The sequence below is a fragment of the Montipora capricornis genome, chromosome 7, assembly GCF_036669925.1.
Source record: "Montipora capricornis isolate CH-2021 chromosome 7, ASM3666992v2, whole genome shotgun sequence".
In the NCBI taxonomy this organism is placed as follows: domain Eukaryota; kingdom Metazoa; phylum Cnidaria; class Anthozoa; order Scleractinia; family Acroporidae; genus Montipora; species Montipora capricornis.
The window spans coordinates 20,625,979-20,647,285 of NC_090889.1; the positions used below are offsets into that span (position 1 = coordinate 20,625,979).

A 21,307-nucleotide genomic window follows, 5' to 3' on the forward strand; every position below is an offset into this window, starting at 1 on the left:
GTTCACACGACAAATATCGGACTAAGTACGTTTTTACAAAATTTGAAAGTTAACCGGACTGCACGATCCAAATGCCAGTGTGAACACAGCTCATTCTCGAAAGACCCATTTTTCTGACTTTTCGGCGAGAGTTGTAAAGCCGCTAGGATTGTCTCAAACGTACGCATATCATTTCAAAAAGGATGAGTTTGTTCGCTGGCTTCAAATTGAAGGTCCAAGACAGGTCTAAATATGTCTACAAAAGGAGATGCGCATCTTTTCGTCACAAATTGTCCCAAACTTTCAACCTTACTTGTGTCCAAAAATGAGGCGATGGATGTCACAGTGTCTCCATAACATTACTCAACATTTCGCCATAAGCAAACGTTAACTATCAACCTCAAGAATCCCTACTATATCTTTCACAAAAAGATCAATGACTCCGGCATTTCCGAGTGTCATGATGACAGTTGTTGAGATCTAATAGGCGAAACAAAAGAAAGCGAGTATTGTAAAGCGAACTAGAATGGAAACGTAGAACAAAAGAACATTACAAAAGCGAGCTACCGTGAAAAGGAAAACTCGACAGAAAGCAACATTAAATTTTACATTCATCTCGAAGCTGGCTCCGTTGGTGTGACTCTAAACTTTAAGTTAATAATATTGGAAAATGACTACATTATATACCTGAACTAGCACGGGAAACAAGCTAACGTTGAAATTCCGATTCGAGCAAAATACAAAAACTACTAATGACCAGGCTTATAGCCCCTAACACCCATCTCTAATGCTCACTCTATAGACCTTATTCATAAATGGCGGTTACATTTATAATTCTTTTGTTCACGTGCAAATTAGCCTACCAAGCCTCATTTTAGAGCAGGAATTCTTTTCAATTCACTGTATGGTATCGAGGCTTGGTAGTCTAATTTGCAATTCGACAAAAGAATTGTAAATTGACCTCCATTTATGAATAAGGTCTATGGTCACAAATAGGTACGGTTGGCGTCTTGACTGCAAATGACTTGATGACATTTATCAATTGCTGATTTGAGTTCCATTTAGGTAGCTGTATTTCTGGAGCAAAAAGAGCGAATGTAATCCACAGGAAGAGGCTTTGTCCAATCCCCTGAAACCTTCTCCTATTTTCATGTTTAATGTTTGTCTCTTTTAATTTATATTATCGCTTAGAATGCAATGAATCAGCGATATTTGTGATCACACATCATGGCGGCCATCTTGGATTCTTTGAAGGAGGACTTTTCGATGTCGAGCCAGTCACGTGGTTGGATAAGGCATTGATGCAGTACACCATAGCAGTGATAAGAGCAAATCAATCAGAAGATCAGTCATCTTTAGGCAAACAAATCAGTAATTTTGTCATTGCATCGTAGGAACGGATTCAAGAGCCTCCGTATCGAGTGGTACCTGTTCGTAAAACTCAAAATTAGGTAGGACATCTCATTACAGTTACACGACATGACTTGCCCCACAATTATGACACAAGTTCACCATCACAAAGGGAACCTCTGAATTGGATAGAAAAATTGACAGCATAGAAGACAAGGAACAGTTTTCCGGAGATAAAAACTGCCGTGTGTTCTGAGAGAATTTAATTTAGGGGTAAGCAGCTCTTCGAAAACCGTTAATTTCCATCAATTACGAATTTGTGTTATCTGTTGTCTCTAGTGATCTGATTCAATCTTTGAAATCTTATCTTCGTTTTCGCGCTAAGTGAGAAAAAACGGATTTACCCCATGTTATTTAAATTAAAAGAGAAAGTTCACAATTTTGAGCTCTGTGAACGAACTCTACTTTTAAAACCCAATTTAATCTTTAATTAAAGTCGCGACGCTATGGTCGTCTGAGACCAGTGGATAAAACACATAAGAACAATGAAAGCAATCACATGAAGTAGATGTAAAATAATCGGGTCATTTGCACTATAGTTCGCGATATGTGTAATTATCGTTGTATTTTCGTACACAACTTGGAAATTGGCAACCAGTGTCTATCCCCTCTATTCTTGTCCGGTAACATTTTCTAAATAAAATAACCTCCCTGATTGTAAATCATCAAATTAGTATTTTTGGTAAGTGTGGTTATAAATCAGTCAATGTAAAGAAAAATTAAAATAAAGGTGAGAATATTTGGCTGTGCAAATTTCTTATACTGCACGTATAAGTATACCTCTAACTAACCGTATTCAAGATCCGTACTGTAAGTTACGGACCGGGTCTTTTCCCCGAATGATTTATAAATGAACGGGAAAAACGAGGATCTGCACCTTTCAGTAAGGACCGAGAAACCAGGTTAGTAAGATATTTATTGTACCTCCGAGGTAATTAGGCTCACGGGAAAGCAAATTAGATGAAATCAAGAGCAACGTTCAACTGCCACAAATGATTGACATGCGTAAAAATCTGAAAACGAATACATCTTATTGGCTTCACATGTTTATTTCACATTAACAACGTGGAAACCGTGCTAGGCAATGTTGCGTCAAAACTTCAAATTTAGCGGGCCGTACACTGAGCTCAATTAGCCAATCATGGTGGGCGTACTATCTGAGAGCTACAATTGTGGGCTCGCAGCACATTTCTCAACTGTAGCATAAACACAACATGCGCAAGTTTAAAGAGGCTGTGTCACGGCAGTGTAGTTGACTTTGTGCTGTTTTATCATTTACTCACCCCTTAATTCTCGCTATACAACTCGTAAACTCTGAAATTACTTTTAAACAACACAAACCAAAGCTTCGTGACAACAAAATATCAGTCAAGCATACATAATTGAAGTTACAAACAGAGATCAACTTTGAAAAACTGTTGGGCTGAACAGTTTTCAAACAGCCCAATTACAATCCACTTTAATCTTCTTCAATTTTGCCCATCCCTGTCTCCTTTTGTATTTGCAGCCTTTCTTCAATGTTCTAAGTGGTTATTTTTACGTTTCGCTTGATTTGGTTGCCAGTTTCCAGTCGATTAATTGACTTAATTCGTGACACAGTCCCATTAAGTCGCAGATGAGAGCCAGTCTCAACTTGATGCCTTGCTTGCTGCCCTGAACAGTGTCCTTGAAACCTTCACCACTGTTAACTGCTAATGGAGATTGCTTAAAAATTGTCTAGATTTCTACTTGTATTATTCCTTCATTGTGGCTTCTCTTCGTGTTATTTTTTCTATCAACCGTCTAGTTGCTTCTAGTGGCTACTTTGTAACTTCCTGTTTTGATAACTCATCAGTGTCTTCGTGTTTGGTCATCACATTGCTGAGATCCCAACAGAATCTGCAATGAGATAAACACAGGACAAGAAGGGCAGGGTAAAACATCCGCCTGATTAAACGTTATACTTCAACTTTTAGTAATTCCAGGGTGCTTAATTCCACCTTCGTCTTTTCTCCTCTTCCCCTTTTTTGCCCCCCATTCTCTCACCCTACCCTCCTACTTGCCCCCGTTTCCCCCTCTCCTTTACCCGTTCCCCTAGGATTTCCCCCTTCCCTATCCCCCTTCCTACTTTTCCCCTTCCCTTTTTCTTCCTCCCCCTCCCAATCTCCTTTTCCTTTTCACTTTCCTATTCTCAGCTCCCCTTCCTCCTTTTCATTTGTTTTCAAACCGAGTTATTTGATGTCTTTCTTTTTTTCTTTTTTTTTTACCTCCTTCTTTTCTTTCATTTTTTTCTCCCCTTCCTTCTTTCTCCTTTTCTTACCCCTATAGGCATTAATCACACTGCGGCCATGTTAAGTTCCGAAGAATTGAAAACTTTTGTTTCGCGCACCGAAACTCGTTCCCGAACATTTCAGATCGAGGCTCGGGGTACGAAAATTATTGTCTATGGCCAATATGGCCGCCGCGTGAATAAGCCCCATTTCCCTGGGCTTCGTGTACCCAAAAAGCGGAGAATCAGGCTCAGTAAATAACCCGCAGAACAAGTTATTACATTGAATATCATTACTGACATAGTATTTAAACAATATTAATACAGTATTGGAAGAAACATTGCTTAACGTTTGGTGCGTCTCGGTCCAGAGTTCGATCCGTCAGTGACTTCAATGCATGTTTCCTCTTTCCTCTTGTCCGTGTACGGCTATGGCTTTTATACCCGCAAAAAGAGACACTGACCGAGGGGTCCCCCTGCGCTCCCTGTTTACACCAAGTTCAAATCTGATCAGTCGTCTGAGGTTGGGGGGGGGAGGGGAATTTAAGCAAGGATAACGGCAAACGTTAACGATAACGTCACTCCAAAATATAACTTAGCTCTATCGCAAGTATTTCGCGTTTATTCCGACTTGGTCACTTTGTACAATACGCGCGAACTATCCTATAACTAGATGGGTACGAACGGTGAAAATGAATGGATCATTGATATATATGCCCACGTTGTCATCAAAACGGAAATTCGTGCTGCACGTGCAGCACGAGAATTTTAACCAATCATATTCTTGCTTTGTGGTGATGCCGTTGACGTAGCCGTTGTCTTCGCTTAAACTCCATATTATGTTGCTGGCTCCAGTCCACCTTTGCACCAGGATCCCGTGCCCTTCGAGGTAGTAGGGACCTTTAGATTCTAGGACGAGGACGAGAACGAGTAATCTTACTCTTTTTCAGCAGCATAGGTTCCTCAGATATTCTTATTGCTGGTAACTGAGCCTTTCCCTGATCGAAAAATGCCAAAACTAGCTACGACCGTGTTGGTGACTTGTTTTGGCACGGCGACATTTTTGCAAAACCTCGCACTAAAATGACGACGGTATCACGTTTTTCCCGCCAAAATGACGCTGGTTTGCGCGCGCTCACTGTTGTCCTTTAAGAAAATCCCGTACTCGTAGTCGCTCTCGTCCTAGAATCTAAAGCTCTCCATTTGCTTTCCAGCCAATCACGAGCCTTGCATAATTATTACTCTTGCGATTGAGTATGCTCACTCGTGAAGTCTGAAACTTCTTAAAAGAACTCGTCTCAAAATAGTCTGGGACATAGACCAAGTATGGAAGTCTTGCGTTTCTGGTTATGAGCGTCTGCATATAGAATTAAAAAGCGTATTTGTTATTTTTCTTCAACGAAGAGGGATTTCGCCCAGCTAACGAGGACCCGGGAATATCATTTTCGCGAAGAATTACTGCTTCATTCGCTTCACTACTTTTTTTTTGGCTACCAAACCTCCCTTCCATGTATTGCAACCCAGGCCGTTTCGCAGGTCCGCCATTTTTTAATAAGGTTTCTAACATTTGGCCAACTTTTGGCTCGCAGAAGTCTTTATTGCGCGCTGGATGGGCACCGAAACAGATAAGCAAAACTAATGGCGTTTACTTACGTGTTGAAATTTTCTCCGCTCAAAACCTCGAAAGACATATCCTTTAGAGACCGTTCGATTCGCTCCAATCTCGCTCATCAGCTCGCAGGCCTTCTGTCCCGTCCTCCCTGAGTACTGATAATTGTAACCCGAACAATCAGGAAATCGCAGGCATTGATCCTCACACTGAATCTCTGAGAGAACAGACCGAGTCCAAATCACGTGACCCAGAACCTTGCTGTCTATGACAGGCAATCCGCTAATTGGAAAAAATACATTTTGGCCAACACATTTTGGGGCTGGATGAATTGAGGGACTGGTTGTCGATCTGACGCTCTTGCTATTTTCTATTTCTGGTTGTCCTGGATAAGGCAAAGAAAATTATGGTTCATACAGAGAAACTTTTGCTGACGTCTGTTGGCGTATTTTCTCGTAGTTAGGTTGTCTTATTTATTAACCCTATGACTCCCAGCAGTGATTAATGTGTAAATTCTCACAATTTCAATGAAATGTCAGTCAAACAGCTATTGAGAATGAAGAATATTGTGGGATCTTGATATAACACCAAATTCTCATGTTTATCCAAAAAAGAAATCCATGGAACTACTTAGGAGAATGAACGTTTCGATCATGGGGGTATGAAAGGCTTAACATGCGAATGGATGCGATACTGTTTGTGAAATACATCGTACTTTACACGAAGTGACTTCAAAGATTAAACGAACTTAAAGCAACGATATATGAAAAACGTGCATTTATTTGAGCTTCGGAAAGAAGGATGTTAAATTATGGCAGTTTTAAAAGTGCAACCTCGTTCCCAGGGTTTTTCACCATCGAGAGCTCGGTGGTGAAAAGCCCTGGAAACGAGGTTGTTGAATGTGATACTAAAAAATGATGAGTCAAATTCCCCTCCTCCGCGGCAACATAATAATCCAAAAGTATCAAAAGCCCCCAACCTGGTGGCGAGTAAAGGTTGCCAAAATAATATCCTTTAGACCTTGCTGCACACAATAAAAGTGCAATGTATGTACCACTCACTTTTTGTTCCATCATCTCTCACGAGCGCGGGAAGTTCATTCTAACGTCTTCTGGATATTTTCCAAGATGGCGGAGTTTTTCTCCAAGCAACCTAGTTCCCAGGGCTTTTCCCTCACTACTTGGTTTCCAATCCCTCTTCATTATCCAAGATGGTGGCAATGTCAAATTCCCCAGCCTGGGGATATGTCGTACGATTAAAATCCCCACCCTGGGGACCGACCTCACAGTCAAAGTTCCCATGGCATTGGTATCGCAGAGTTCAGGGGTTCAAATACCGTTTAAATTAAGGCTTTCTGTAGATGGTTTGCCACCAATGGCTAGAGACAGATAATACTGTAATGTACAATTGCAAGTGGACGAACAAAAGGAGCTGATATGAAATCTTTTGTTTTCTTCCACCAACATGGCGGAAATGACGTCAAATGCAAACCAACCATTCGTTTCTAAATTTTTCCCGCCCGCTGAATGCTAATTGGTCAATTCAAATTTCAGATGCCCCACCGGCACCGGCATTGTGTGTCATGGAACAATTTTCATATATGAAAATCCCGCCAAAGCTGAAATTTATCCAATTAGATCGCTATGATAAGCAATGCGAATTACCATAACAAAAACAAACGTTCAAAAAGCCTGTCGGTTGAAGGTGTGCCTTTAGACGCAGGCTTTCTATTCGTTTCTAAAGTTCACAACTACAATGACCTAAAAATTAAAAATTAAAATCAATCAATTTTTCTGCTAAATATTTTCATTACATTGAGTACCGCAGGTTGTTCAAATGTCGTTTAAGGACAGTGCCTACTATTATTATTGCGCATACGTTGTGCGCATCTTCAGATACTCGGATTTTCTATCGGTAGTGCTTACTAATGCAGAGATATTTTTGTGCGGATTCAATTTATGCGGAGAAAGCAGAACTTAGCAAGTGCTCTTGGTATCCAAAAAGAAAATTGAGGGTAACCATGCATTTTTCAAAGAAAATTAATCTTTAATTTGGAAAGGAACACCATACATTGCTTTGTATTTTAAAGCTTTTTGCTAATATTGTCGATTAACTATCTTTGAAAAATGCGCGGTTACCCCCCCCCCCCATTTTCTTTTTTCAGATTTTAATAACACTTGAGATCTGCTTTTCCCGCATATTCATAAAACCGCGCAAAACTATACCTTTGAATTAGTAGGCACCGTCCTTAAATGCAGGCTTTCTATTCGTTTCTGAATTAAGTTCACATGCATTTGCAATGATCTGACAATGAAAAAATACATATCATTTGAGTTAGGTCCATGATGACCTGAAAAATTAAAAATGAAATCAATCATTTCATCTGCTTCATCTTTGCATTGCATTAATATGGCAGATGTCGCAGGTTCAGATGCCGTTGAAATATAGGCTTTCAATTCGTTCCTAAAGTTCACAACTGCAATGACCCAAAAATTAAAAATCAAATCAATCATTTCATCTGCTACATATTTGGATTATTTAAAAGAAATTCTATGTAGCTGTTACTATTCCGTTAGATTTCAGTTTATTATTTTGAGTGGTTTCCGTTATTTTTCCGTGACTCTTAGTATTTGAATTCAAAATCTTTGTAACTGCCATGTTTTATCACATTTTTCCCAGAATTACGTCACCATCCATTTACTATATATATATATATATATATATATGTACATAGAAGCAATTCAATGTAAACTCTCATTGTACCTGAAGAAGGCTGGTTTGGCCACTGAGTCGAAATATAGTACACCACTAAAATCAAATCTACGTTATATCGGCTCTTGCTTCAAATATTCCGTAAAAACATGCTTATCATTTTGTTCACATGACATCCAACAATAGAGCTTATGCACTCAAATACTTCTTGGATACGTATTAATTTTAATTAATTAATTTTAATTCGCGGGTAAATTAGTTTGAAACATCATCATGGCTCCGGTTTGTTTTATGACATCACGTGCATGCGCAATACATAAACAGTTGCCAGGAATGGTCTGCAAAATTTTTGACCAAATGGGGCAAAAAGGAATTTCCGACTATTGCCAATGATACGAGACTAAGGACAGCACGATCAAGATTTTTACATACATACCATTCGAATGCGTCACTCTGGCGAACCACAGACACCAAAAAAGAACTGAAGAACAAAAAAAAAAAAACAATAACGCAGAGTAGGTTGTCACAGCGCCCTCAGCTTCCCGTCACTGAAAAGTTGCACTAGGAGATTTTGGCAAAATGATTCAGTTCAAGAGAAAAGCGAGCAAATTTAAGACAATCGAGTGCATCATACTGGATGCCGGATCGGGCAACAAGATTTTGCCCATACGTTTAATAACGAAATTTTGGTGTTTTCGATGAATACGAGCCTTAAACGGCTTTCAATACTTCGGCATCTAGTCTACATTCTCAGACGCACATAACAAATAAACTCTTTTTTTTTAAAGCTAAAATCGCGCATAAATAAATGTTAAAGGACATAATTCAGTCCGGAATCGATTCTGTGTCATGGAAATTCCTGTTCCGTTCGGATTGGAAAATGCTTTCTCTGCGCGTGGATCAGTTACTGACATTAAATGTACCCTTCCAATTGCTAAATATACAATTTTACCTGCAAGATTAAGCCGCGTCATTTAGTCAGATCAGATCCTGTCGTTTCCCCATCTAATTAGGAATTTCAAAACAAGTGATCCCTTCGTGAGTTACGAACAACTGGTGGACTTTTAATATTATACTAGTGTTGATATTCCGGATAGTTTTAATAGGCTGTTTTAATAGTTTTGCAAGGCAAATGTTTATAATACACTATTAGTCCTTGGTTGACATTTCTGGGTTGACATTACCTGCAAGATTAAGCCGCGTCATTTTGTCAAACCGCGGGGATCCGGTCGTTCCACAATCTATTTAGGTATTTAAAAAAAAAAATCCTATCGCGAGTCACGAACAATTGAAGCACTTATTTTACTTACTGGGTTGATATTCCTTATATTTACTTAGGTATAGGCTGTTTTAGTAGTTTTGCAAGGCAAATGTTTATAATACATTATTAGTCCACGGTTGACATTTCCGTGTCATAATTTCTCCGATTAAATGAATTAACTTGAAATTGTTCAAAATATTGATTATTCTGCTAGGATTCCTTTTACTCCTTGAATAGATCTATTACAACTATTTTTCTACATGGTTAGATACATTTTTCTGAAATATTAAAACTGAGATTTCTCTCCGCCTTTTTTTTGCTTAAGAATGACAACACCGCGCACCGGTGGCTCAGTTGGTTGAGCACCGGGCTGTCACGCGGGAGGTCGTGAGTTCAACTCCGGCCGGACCAACACTCAAGGTCTCTAAATAACTGAGGAGAAAGTGCTACCTTTGTAATTACATCTGCAAATGGTTAGAGGCTCTAGTCTTCTCGGATAAGGACGATAAGCCGGAGGTCCCGTCTCACAACCCTTCAATGTTCATAATCTGGTGGGACGTAAAAGAACCCGCACACTTGTCGCAAAGAGTAGGGCATGTAGTTCCCGGTGTTGTGGTCTGGTCTTTCTGGTTTGGATAGGGTAGGGTGGAGCACCTCGCATAGGGCCTCGAGTCCTGTTCGTGCTCCTTCCCTCTGGGCAGGTTTGCCCAATAGAAGAGACAAACCAGATGTCTCGTAAAACAAAACAAAACAAAACAACTTGTCTCCGACAAGAAACTGTGCTTGGGAGAGGTTCACGTTTTTACGACAGAAAATGTAAATATGGACAATTTTGCATCATCCTTGAATATTTAAAACAAAGGCTAAGTGGAAACAGATTTGTGCTTATAAAATTACATTTTTCTTGCTCGGTGTATTTGCATTATATATTGTTATTACATTTTCCACCTGGGATATTGCGTTTCCAGCTCTCTGGTTGTGTTCAAAACGGTGGATAACGCTATCCATCGGATAAACACCAGCAAAATCAATTATTGATTTATCCAGTGGATAGCGCTATCCACTCTTCGAACAACTGGGGCCATGGTCAGTTTCATCTACCGTATGACCTAATATGGAAACTGGTTGCGTCAATTCTTGCCAAGCTGAAAAATTTGTGGGGGAAGCGAAATTTTAAGGATTCTCGGGAAAACAAAACTGTTTCCCTCGGGACCCTACATTAAGTGCATATTATTCACCGATACTGAGAGGAATAATTGTTTTAGTATATACCACACAAGTTGAATAAAAAGCGAACCAAAAAACTACTTTATTCTTGTAAATGTGGTCGGAATTTTCAAATCTTGCGCGTCGGCTACTCGTAGGTGAATAGTACTTGGCTAATCACCTCCGAGTTAGCCAATCAGCGCACGAGGACAGTATTATTCACTTTTCTTATATGGCTGGTGTTTCTGGCAGATATAACGCATGCTGTGATTGGCTAAGAGCAGCTAAGCGCCAGGGCATTATTCTCTCGTAATGCCCACCGGCCGATTATAGATTATGCAAATTAGGTTTTTTCTTATTTGTAACCGTTCTGTTAGCCGTAAAATAAACAACTTAATAACCTCGACCGTTCGGTCGTTACAGCAAAATCTCAAACCTCGGCCTAGCTGTATTGACCTCGCTGTCGCTCGGTCAATACGGCAAGGCCTCAGTTTGAGATTTTGCTGTAACGACCTCACTCTCGGTTATTAAGTAATTAGTATGGTTTTACAATAATTGTTAAATATTTGCTTTAATATTGTCAATCAATCAACCAGTGATCTTTATTTTAATACACGAAATGATATGATTATATGCCACTTCGGAAAATACCATAATACTCTTTGTTTGCCCCCCCCCCCCCCCAATTTTTCATAAACATTGTTTCCAGTTTCTCTTGGAACTTACTGTACAATGGTCCCGAGAGAAAACAAAAGCAATGCTTATGCAAACATTTGGACGGCAAACAAAGAGTATTATGGTATTTCCCACGTGGCTTTTAGGAGGCTTTGACGTGACGTCAACGTCGCCATGTTGGTGGACGAAAACAAAAGATCTCTCATTAGCTTCTTTTGTTTGTCCACCAGAAGTCGTACATTTCTCTATTGCTATTGGTGTCTGTAGAGGTTGGTTGAAAACGTCCTCTACGTTCTTCCTACGAGTCGTTTGAATTAGCCTAAAATACAATTACAGGCCCACCTTCAACCGACAGGCTTTTCGACCGTTTGTTTTTGTTATGGAAATTCGCGTTGCTTATCGGAGTGATCTGATTGGATGAATTTCAGCTTTGGCATGATTTTCATGTATGAAAATTGTTCCATGGCTCGCAATGCGTGTCGGTTGAAGATGGGACTTTAACTACCCGAGCTAAAAAAAAAAACAACAAAACTGAGCACAACAGTCACAAAAAAATTTTTCCCGTAGAATTTGAGTGAAATTTTATGAAAGGGATAGCTCCTCTCCCCTCCCCTCTCTGTAACGTGATCACTGCTCTCAGGGATCGCGAATCGAAGACGATATTCTACTTTTCTATCAGGTTACTTTCAAGCAAAACCACATCAAGGGAAGCCTCTAAGTTGCATACACCAATTCGGCTAACTCTATGTCGTACCCAATTCAAATCTCTCGGGATTAAGATTCTTTGTGTGTTGAATTTGCATGACAATGAAGCATTCACATTTAAATGATATGGAAATATTGAGAACAAAACGTTTTATTTCCAAAAGATTTGAATTGTGTACAACGTTGAGTTTAATTGGTCTGGGAATCAACCCTTTCCCGAGTAGATTTATTTATAGAACACCTCCCTTGGGAAATTCAACACGCTCAATGTCTAGCAGAGCCGAGCGCGTGCGAGGTTCTGTTTGTTTTCGCGCACGCAAGGTAAAATATATGGGAGTGTTTTTTGCTGTTGGGGCGACTTCCTGTATAACACTCAAAATGGTCTACAATGTCCATAATGGTTTTGCGTGCGCTACTTTGTCAAGTGTGGCCGGTAAAGGGAGGATTCACGGAAAATAAATTGGTCCTTTAACAATTCTCGGGGAAAAAGAGAAGAAACATAATTTACAATTTTACGGTTGCTTTTGTTGTGTCATCCTTGGAAAATCCTCAAGGTGGATAAAGGAAATAAAGGACGCAAGTGACGTAGGAAATTGAGGAAATTGCTGACGAAAGTGTGCCAATATACTTCAAGGGGAAATTGGAAGCTCAGCAAACTTCCTCCTTAATGCACGATCTCGCTTTGGAAGAGTTAAAAAAAGAAAAAAAAGAAGAAACGTAATTTACAATTTTACGGTTGCTTTTGTTGTGTCATCCTTGGAAAATCCTCAAGGTGGGTAAAAGAAATAAAGGGCGCAAGTGACGTAGGAAATTGAGGAAACTGCTGACGAAAGTGTGCCAATATACCGGCTTCAAGGGGAAATTGGAAGCTCAGCAAACTTCCTACTTAATGCACGATCTCGCTTTGGAAGAGTTAATATTCGTCTCAATAATCGTTTATTGTACTGAAAGATACCGGAAAACTAGGAAACCGGTTTAGGGTAAGAGGATTTTTATTCATTCATATAAGACGTCACACTTCACTTCATGCTTTTTGTTTTGCATTCACCAACCAGAAGGCTGAACTAATGCAGTTTTCCTTTCGTGAAAAATAGCAAACAAGTTGTGAATAACTTCACCGTCGAACCACCAAAATAACTAAAATACAGGGGCATATGGTGCATACGTGCTTGCGATAAATAAGCACGCTAGATGGATGCAACTTAAAGTAAGCATGAATAGTTATAAGGGAATCTAAATGCGGTATAGGTATTTCGTCGATTCTCGACACGGTATTTGCCAATTTTTCTTGCGGTATTACGGTATTGGGTACCCCCCAAAGTTCCCCTCAAAGATCATCACTGCATCGAGTTGTATCTCAGAAAAGTGTTAACGAATGCGAAGGAATAAGTCGAATATCGTCACAGTCTACAAAGAGCTCGTTTCGCAAAATACAGATCTTCGAATTCACATTCTCAACTGGTAAGACCTATAGACCCTATGCAAAAATGGCTGCCTTTCAATTACTCTTTTGTTCATATTCAAAATAGCTCAACTAACCTAGTTTTTGAGACAAAAATTCTAAAGAATTTGTTATCCCGAACGAGGTTAGTTGGGCTATTTTGAATATGAACAAAAGAATAATTTAAAGGCAGCCATTCTTGCATAGGGTCTATGCCATGTTGTCGACCGAAATCATTATGTCTGGCCTATCAAAGTCAAAAGGCTATAACAAAAGGGATTGTGTTGACCATATTTTTCTTAGAAAACGTTTATTGCCTAATGAGAGAAAAGTATTACAGCCTAATTGGTTTGCATAGACTCCCCAAGGAGTTAAGGTTTTGTTCTTCTGGAAAATCGGCTCAAGAAATGGCTTAGAATTAAAGATGTGCAAGTTTGCGTAAAGGCGCCTGCAAACGAAACAATGTTTCCCCGTGTGCGATCCCAGGAAACCTTTGTTACGGAAGCAAAAATGTTTCTGAATTTGTTCAGAAACATTTTGCTTTCTCGGCAAATGTTTCCTAGTCTGCGCGCTGAAACATTTTGGGAAATGTTTCCGCAACAATGTTTCCTCCTGCATGCGGGCGTCTTAAAGGAAACCAAGGCAAAATTGCCAAAAAAAGTCGATTTTTTAGGCAAAATTACAAAAGCTACAAACTAGGAAATATAAGTGGGTCTGAGGGCCTAATTGGTACGCATCGAAAATTTAGGAACTGTGGAATTTTTTATGCAAAGAACCGCGAGATTTGGCAAAGGGGGCACCAATGGAAATTTTTCACAAACAGCCGACTTTTGAGGCACCGTCCAACTCGCTCTAGAAGCTAAAATCACGAAAACACAAGTTACCTAATGCCCAAATTGGTAATAACGTTATTGCTTGACTGTTTTGAAAAAACCTGAATGCCATCTTTTAATGTTTCCGTCCAAATAATAGGCCATGCGCTTGGATGTTGGAACTTGAGTGTATCCAGCCCGGCCGTCCTACCAACGCTTTTTTATCGTAAAATCACAAGCGATGACACTGAGGCAGTTGGCTATGCGGTGTAGACCTATTTTTGAGTACGATTGGATTTCAACATGGTCGGGGATTGGGCCCAACTCCCCAATTACCCCCACCCGACACAACTTTTTCACCCCAATCTCCCTTTGCTGCAACAATTTAAGATGGCAGACAAACATTTCTGATCGCTCGTTCGCAAAAATACGCCAGCATTGCAGGCTATAATTTACCAAAATGGAGTTTAAAAGTGGTGGAATTACCAAACCGTGAATCGGCGAGGCAAATATTTCCCTTCCCTTTTTTTTTCAACTTTAGCTTTATCCAAACAACAACCCCATCGCGTCACCGGTTAGCAGCTGAACAGTTACAGTAGCCAGCGGACCAATATATTACTTTCCTGAACGATCATTTACTCGTATATTCCAAAGTGAAAGACGATCAACAGGAAATGAATTTGTTGACGGGGCTTTGAACCATGCACAAAAACAAGATTTGAGTGGTACATTGATTGAGAATCCGAAATGGTAGCATTCTCAATTTTATTGAACCGTTTGAGTTTCACCTGCGGGACTTTCATGGAGATCTATGCAGACTTTCGCTCTTTGTACATTCTACGGAATCTTACTGACGAGTGATCACGTTTCCAGCAAAATGCACTGCTTCGAGCAGGACAAGAACATGCACAAATTCGTTGAAAATATATTTATGTATTTTTTTTAACATTGCAAGTGAAGTTTTCTTCATAACAGGACAGCTGTCAGTGGAACAACATTACAGAATTTCATTTTTAACGAAAAAAAAAACTCTACCTTTTTGTAATAAGGAAATTTTAAGTTGCCAGTCAAAGGCGTTGATTTCAATTACTGCAAAACTCAATAGTAGTGAGTATTAAAGTAACTGCATGTTAGCTCCAAAGAGGCAAATTATATTGGTGGAAAAAAAATCTAGATCTTTCTCTCTCTGGAATCAAGTAGATTAAAATCTGGAAATACCTTAGTAAAAAAGAAGCTCTCATCCTATGCAACGATGACATAGCCATTTTCTAACAGCCAATATCAAAGTCTCTCCAGGAAACGATTTGCTTTCGGGTGGCGGAATTAATTATCACAAATGTCGTGCCCTCTAGGTCTATTGCGTGTTTTTAAAAGTGTTATTTACAACATTAACGCATTAAAAGCTTTGTTTACTCTTCGAGATCATGTCCCTGACAAAATCAAAGGCTGTTTTCATGCATTATGCAGAAATACTGGTTTTTTAGTCGGTAATTTCTTCTCTAACTTAAAAAAGCACTGTGGTTCCGTACGCGCAATTATGAAAGGTCGGAACAATTTCAATCATGTATGTACATTTCGCCGGTAAAATTATAAAATAGTAAAAGGTAAAAACTGTTAAAATGTTTGACTAAACTTTTTCAACTTTGCGATCATCTTCAGAGTGATTAAATTCCATAAACCAACTGCTTTATATTTGTGGTTACGTAATGCCAGTTCCCATGGGGTATAGAACAAGATGGAACGGACTGGACTTGTTTATTTAGGACTGGATTGAAGCGTGCGATGTAAAATGCCTCTTTTATTTTTTTGTCCATGAGTGAGCCGAAGTCAAGATGTCCCATGTGAATTTGTGTTCGGGGTGTTTCTTTAGGTGTTTGGCCGGTTCCGATTGTTTGTTTATATCGGAATGTTCTTTGACACGTACTTCAAGATTGCGTGCCGTTTCACCAATGCAAGCTTGATTACAAGTGTATGGCGCTTTAATGGGTTCAAAATTCAACCTTGCGAATTTACCAAAACTTCTATACACCAAAGGTTTGAATTCATCCAATACTCGATTGAATTAATCGAAACCTGTAATTCATCAAAACGCTAACTTCATCGAAACTGTTAAATTCATCTAATACTCGATTGAATTTATCGAAACTGTCATATTCATCTAAACGCTAAATTCATCAAACTGTTGAATTCATCGAAACGTTTAAAATTCAGCAAAATGCTGAATTCATCAAATCGTTGAATTCATCGAAGTGTTGAATTCATCGAAATCTTAAATTCAGCAAAATGCTGAATTCATCAAAACGTTGAATTAATCGAAACTAGTCTATCACGTCCACTCAAGTCCCACAAACCCTTGCAAGCAAACTTTCTCCTCAAAGATGGCGGACACGGTTGAATTCGAAGAACGACTGCAACATTCTTTGCTGAATCTTGGAAGGAGATTGCAAAATAGTGCAGATGAAGACACAGAAGACTTTGTTATGTTTCGATTACGGCATACAAACCGTCATTTATTACAACCTGAACGATATACTGAAGCCGTGCGGTCTATTTCAGCTGTAATAGTTTTGTTAGAAAGTGAGGAAGAGAGTAGGGTTAATCACAACTTTCCTGGGTATTGCGTGGCTTCTCGTGGTTCCGTTGGAAGGCCAAAGCTTGATATTACAAAAGACACGAGAGCAGCTGGAATATATGATCAATTATGACATCTCTTTATCAAAGATAGCGGATGCCTTGGAGGTGTCAAAGAGCACAATAAAGCGACGTGTCCGAGAATACGGCATTTCGGTGCGATTACAAGAAGGGATTTTAAGCGACAATGAACTAGAGGCCTTGGTCAGAGACATCCAGAGGGAATTTCCAAACGCTGGTTACCGAAGAATCTACTCTCAGCTTAAATCCAGGTTTTTTAAAGTTACATAGGCACGAATAAGGGAAACCATGCGTAGAACCGACCCAGAAGGCATTGCGATGAGATGGTTGTCAATCACTCCAAGGGCGGCCTATAGCGTCAGGGGTCCCCTATCGTTATGGCACATTGATGGAAACCATAAACTCATCAGGTAAAATTTGCTATTTTCAATATATTGAGTAAATCAGTTTCCATTGCCATTTACATGAGTTGAATGTCGTAAGTTCAGCAACAAGGTCATGAGATACTTGACAGATCGTAATTGAAACATATTATGCCTTTCGCTTTATTAATATGCAGAGATGCCAACCTCTGGATATCTCAAAGCTGCAGATTTCTTCCTTTGAGCTCCCTCTGAGCACACCCCCCTTGAAAATGCCTGTAATGTCAGCTGTTTCAACAGTAACCGTAACAGTTTCATGAATTTAGCGTTTAGATGAATTTGACGGTTTCGATAAATTCAATCGAGTATTAGATGAATTTAACAGTTTCGATGAAGTTAGCGTTTTGATGAATTACAGGTTTCAATTAATTCAATCGAGTATTGGATGAATTCAAACCTTTGGTGTATAGAAGTTTTGGTAAATTCGCAAGGTTGAATTTTGAACTTATTAAAGCGCCATACAAGTGCACGTGGGACACAAATCATGGACAAAGAGAAAAATAAAAGAGGCATTTTACATCGCACGCTTCAATCCAGTCCTAAATAAACAAGTCCAGTCCGTTCCATCTTGTTCTATACCCCATGGGAACTGGCATTACGTAACCACAAATATAAAGCAGTTGGTTTATGCAATTTAATCACTCTGAAGATGATCGCAAAGTTGAAAACGTTTAGTCAAACATTTTCACAGTTTTTACCTTTTACTATTTTATAATTTCAATCATGTTAACGTGGAACTTGTAGCCTTTACACTTAAACGTTTACAGTAAACTTTGCTTTGGCTATTAAACTGTGCAATGATTTTTATTTGCTAATTTCAGCAAACTTGACGACGCATCGATTCACAGATAAAAATTACAAATGTAATGGCAAAAACCTTGACAAATCAAAGGCTAAGCAAGGCTAACTGTTGATGTGGCTTTTGATGCATATCAGAAAGAAATATAATATTGGTTGATATTGAGAGGGCAAAAACGGAAGCTTAGTCCTCACCCAGCTACTCAAAGTACTAAGTGACTGATCATAACGTGAATGCAGTACACATTAGTTATATTGAACAGTTTGTTCTGCCGGAGCAACTTCTAATTAATATAAGTTATCAGTGCTCACGCGGCACAGCGAAGCAAACACCAAACTTACCTAAGTACTGCGGAACCGACTGTCTAAGATTCCTCCCACGCTATGTACAAGGTTGAAATTTGTTGGCAAGACGGAGTCATAAATTATTCCCTTCAGAGCAAGCGCCGATGACAGTCTGCTGTTGTTCAGTCAAGGTTTAAATTTCACCGAGTCAACGGATTGTTGTAGGCGTGATTAGTTAAACCCGAGAAGATATCAAGTTTTTGATGACGATCTGTAGCTCAATCCTGAACTGAGACAAAGAACGCGTTGGCAATGTCCGGTAACTTCTCCAAGATTCTTCAAGGACACCATTTGGACTCTCAAGTCCCACATGCGTTGTACGTGGTTGATCTCACAGTTAACGCAGTTTGCTCAATCACAGCAACGGTCTTGAATATCCTCGTCATTGTCGCTCTGCGGAAGATTCCCTTAGTTCAAGTTCATTCTGTTTTTAAGGCCTTTTTGTTCAATTTGGCCTTAGCGGATCTTGCAGTGGGAGCTCTTGTACAACCTGCCTACGTTTCAAGCGTTCTGACGGCCATGTATGGTTTCCCCGACGCCTCCAGAATTCTAGGAACGATGTTTTATCTAGGCAACTGGTTTTTCTCAAACATCTCGGTTTCCTTTCTAACATTAATTGCAATCGATCGTTTCCTCGCCTTGCATCGTCAAAGACAGTACCGCAGGATAGTTACCTACAAGAGAGTTGTCTCAGCGTTGGCATTCCTGTGGATTCTTAAATGCGTCGAGACTTTCGTACTCATTTACGATTACCGAATTTACAACATTGGATCCAGCATCGTTTTAGTAATCTTCGTCACAATTATAACCGCTTGTTACTTAAGAATTTATTTAACTCTGCGACGACACGAGAAGACAGTACGAGGGCCGTCCGACTTCTCCCTTCAAAACGTCCATGGAACTGATCGCCCCGGGGAAACTTCATCCACCAGGACGCCGAATAGTTTTAGTCTCATGCGGTATAAACGGTCCGTGTATGATATGCTTTGCCTTTATCTGGCATTTTTATTCTGTTACATACCGCCTCTGTGTGTGCTAATAGCGATTCAAGTGCAAGGGGTAGATAGCATTACATACATGGTCCGCTTCGTGGGAGGAACTTTAACTTGGGTCAACGCATCACTAAATCCCTTACTGTACTTTTGGAGAATACGGGTTATAAGACGAACGGTTTGGACGACGGTGAGAGGTCTTTTTTGCACTGAAGTGAACACTACGCCCGCTGAGAATTGAGAAGGAAAACGTTGTCTGTGCAACTCTTGTCACCAACTGGGTGTGTTTTTGACTTTTAACTCGCTTTGTAAATTAACCATCCAGTTGCCTCCAACAAACACGATTCTTTCCGGCTCTTAAATCTTCTTGCTGGGTACTATGATTTCGAGCCACATATCAGCTCCCTCCCTCAGCTTCCTGAGGACATGTGCTGTTCATACAAAAAGGACGCTATCTGGGCGTTTCCAATCATATTGGGTATACCCCGGTGCCGGCTCCTTCCACTTTGCAAAACCGTTCGAGACTGATCAAAGAACCCCTAAAACTAATGGTACCACCATAGTGCAACCTATACTTGATGCATTCCTTGTACTTCAAACCTAAATCCTGGTAGCGCTCAATCTTCCAAACATCACTGAGTCGTCGCGACGTTTTGATCATCCGGCACGGCCACATAGATCCACCATTACCCTCTGTTGCTCATTTCTCAGAAAAAGCCTGTTGTGCTGTACCCGATGATCAGTGATAATTATTACTATTATTCTTTAAGAGAAAATCTCTACAATTTGTACCTGACTTGTCAGACAAGTGCATTATGACCCCTAGCTATTGCTCTCAAGTTATTGGCACGGAGTCTGGTCTTAGTTAGAACATATAACACGTTCTAAAACCAACGGGGATATTCTAAAACGTTAATTTTTGGCAAAATATTGATAGTTCCGATTAAAATGTGCCAAGAAAACTGGGAATTTTGGCACAAAGTAGCTATTTAAGGTTTAAAATTGCTAAGCCCGGATTGCCAAGCTTGGATTTGAAAAAACAAAAGGCTCAATGTACGGTTTTTTTGCCAACCTTCCACTCAGTTAAGTGTGGCAAAAATACTACGAAAGTATGCCGGAATTGCCGGTCCTGTGGAGGTGCACTGAAAGATGGAAAATTTTGCTTAAAAGTATTTTTTTTTTGCTAAAAGGACTTGGCAAGAAATTCAGAGGTTTCTTTCATTTATTGCCAGAAACATAAATTTATGTCAAGAATGAGAAGAACGGTTCAAAATATTTCCAAATTGAAGAAGGTGGATTGATTTTTTTGTCTAAGAAAGGCAAATGAGTGTTGCACGAGTTACTGAACATTCAAATCTGTTGACGACATCATCGTAACCTCTAAGTTTAAAATCAGTCCAATGCAATGCAAAATGACGACGGGAATTTCCAACGTCAAAGCTGTGGGGTTGATACAAAATGACCACGGAAATTTCCAACGTCTAAACTATAGGGTGATACAAAATGACCACGGAAATTTCCAACGTCAAATTTGCAAGAGGTACGACCATGGAAATCTCCAACATCAAAATTAAAGGTTAATCCAAAATGACCATGGAAATTTCCAACGTCAAACACAAACGACCATGGAAATCTTTAAGATCAAATTTGCACTTAATCAAAAATGACGATGGAAATTTCCAGCGTCAAAATCTCGCGCATGAGCATACCCGAAATCGCCTCGGAAATTTACAGTCTTTTTTTTCGCAAATGTTGAATGCCTAATTACGCACTTCATAAGAGCAGCTATTCCAACTTCTAACTCTATTTCTTGAAAATATCTTTTCTTTTATATTTAATCTTAAACTTCCAACAAAATAGTCGCCTCTTGAAGATCAGTGATCTTGTCTTGTTTACAGTTCAGTTTTGCAAATTATCAAAAGCTGTTAATGTAGGCTTGTGTGTTATTACTGGGTTGCCTATAGGCAAACCCAGTCGAGGTCTTCGTTTAGTTTGTTTGTTTTCTTTCTTTTTTTTTTTTCCGTGTCGGTAAAAGTCTTG

The 21,307-nt window shown here is 39.6% G+C and overlaps 2 protein-coding genes across 2 annotated transcripts in view; one reads left to right on the forward strand and one right to left on the reverse strand.

Annotated features, from left to right (window-relative positions):
- LOC138056392 (monoacylglycerol lipase ABHD2-like) overlaps positions 1–2,128 on the forward strand; it is a 12,849-nt gene extending 10,721 nt beyond the window's left edge. The window contains exon 8 of the mRNA XM_068902178.1: positions 1,171–2,128. Coding sequence (XP_068758279.1) covers positions 1,171–1,373 — 203 coding nt within the window. The 3' untranslated portion in view covers positions 1,374–2,128. The remainder of the gene's footprint in view (positions 1–1,170) is intronic.
- On the reverse strand, positions 1,171–9,025 carry LOC138056393 (uncharacterized). Its single transcript, XM_068902179.1, has 4 exons — positions 8,911–9,025; positions 8,395–8,439; positions 5,291–5,631; positions 1,171–3,267 (listed from the first exon to the last, which is right to left on the reverse strand). The coding sequence occupies exons 1-4, from the start codon at positions 8,930–8,932 to the stop codon at positions 3,220–3,222; spliced, it is 456 nt and encodes a 151-aa protein (XP_068758280.1). The 5' UTR covers positions 8,933–9,025; the 3' UTR covers positions 1,171–3,219.
- Positions 9,026–21,307: the final 12,282 nt, after the last annotated feature.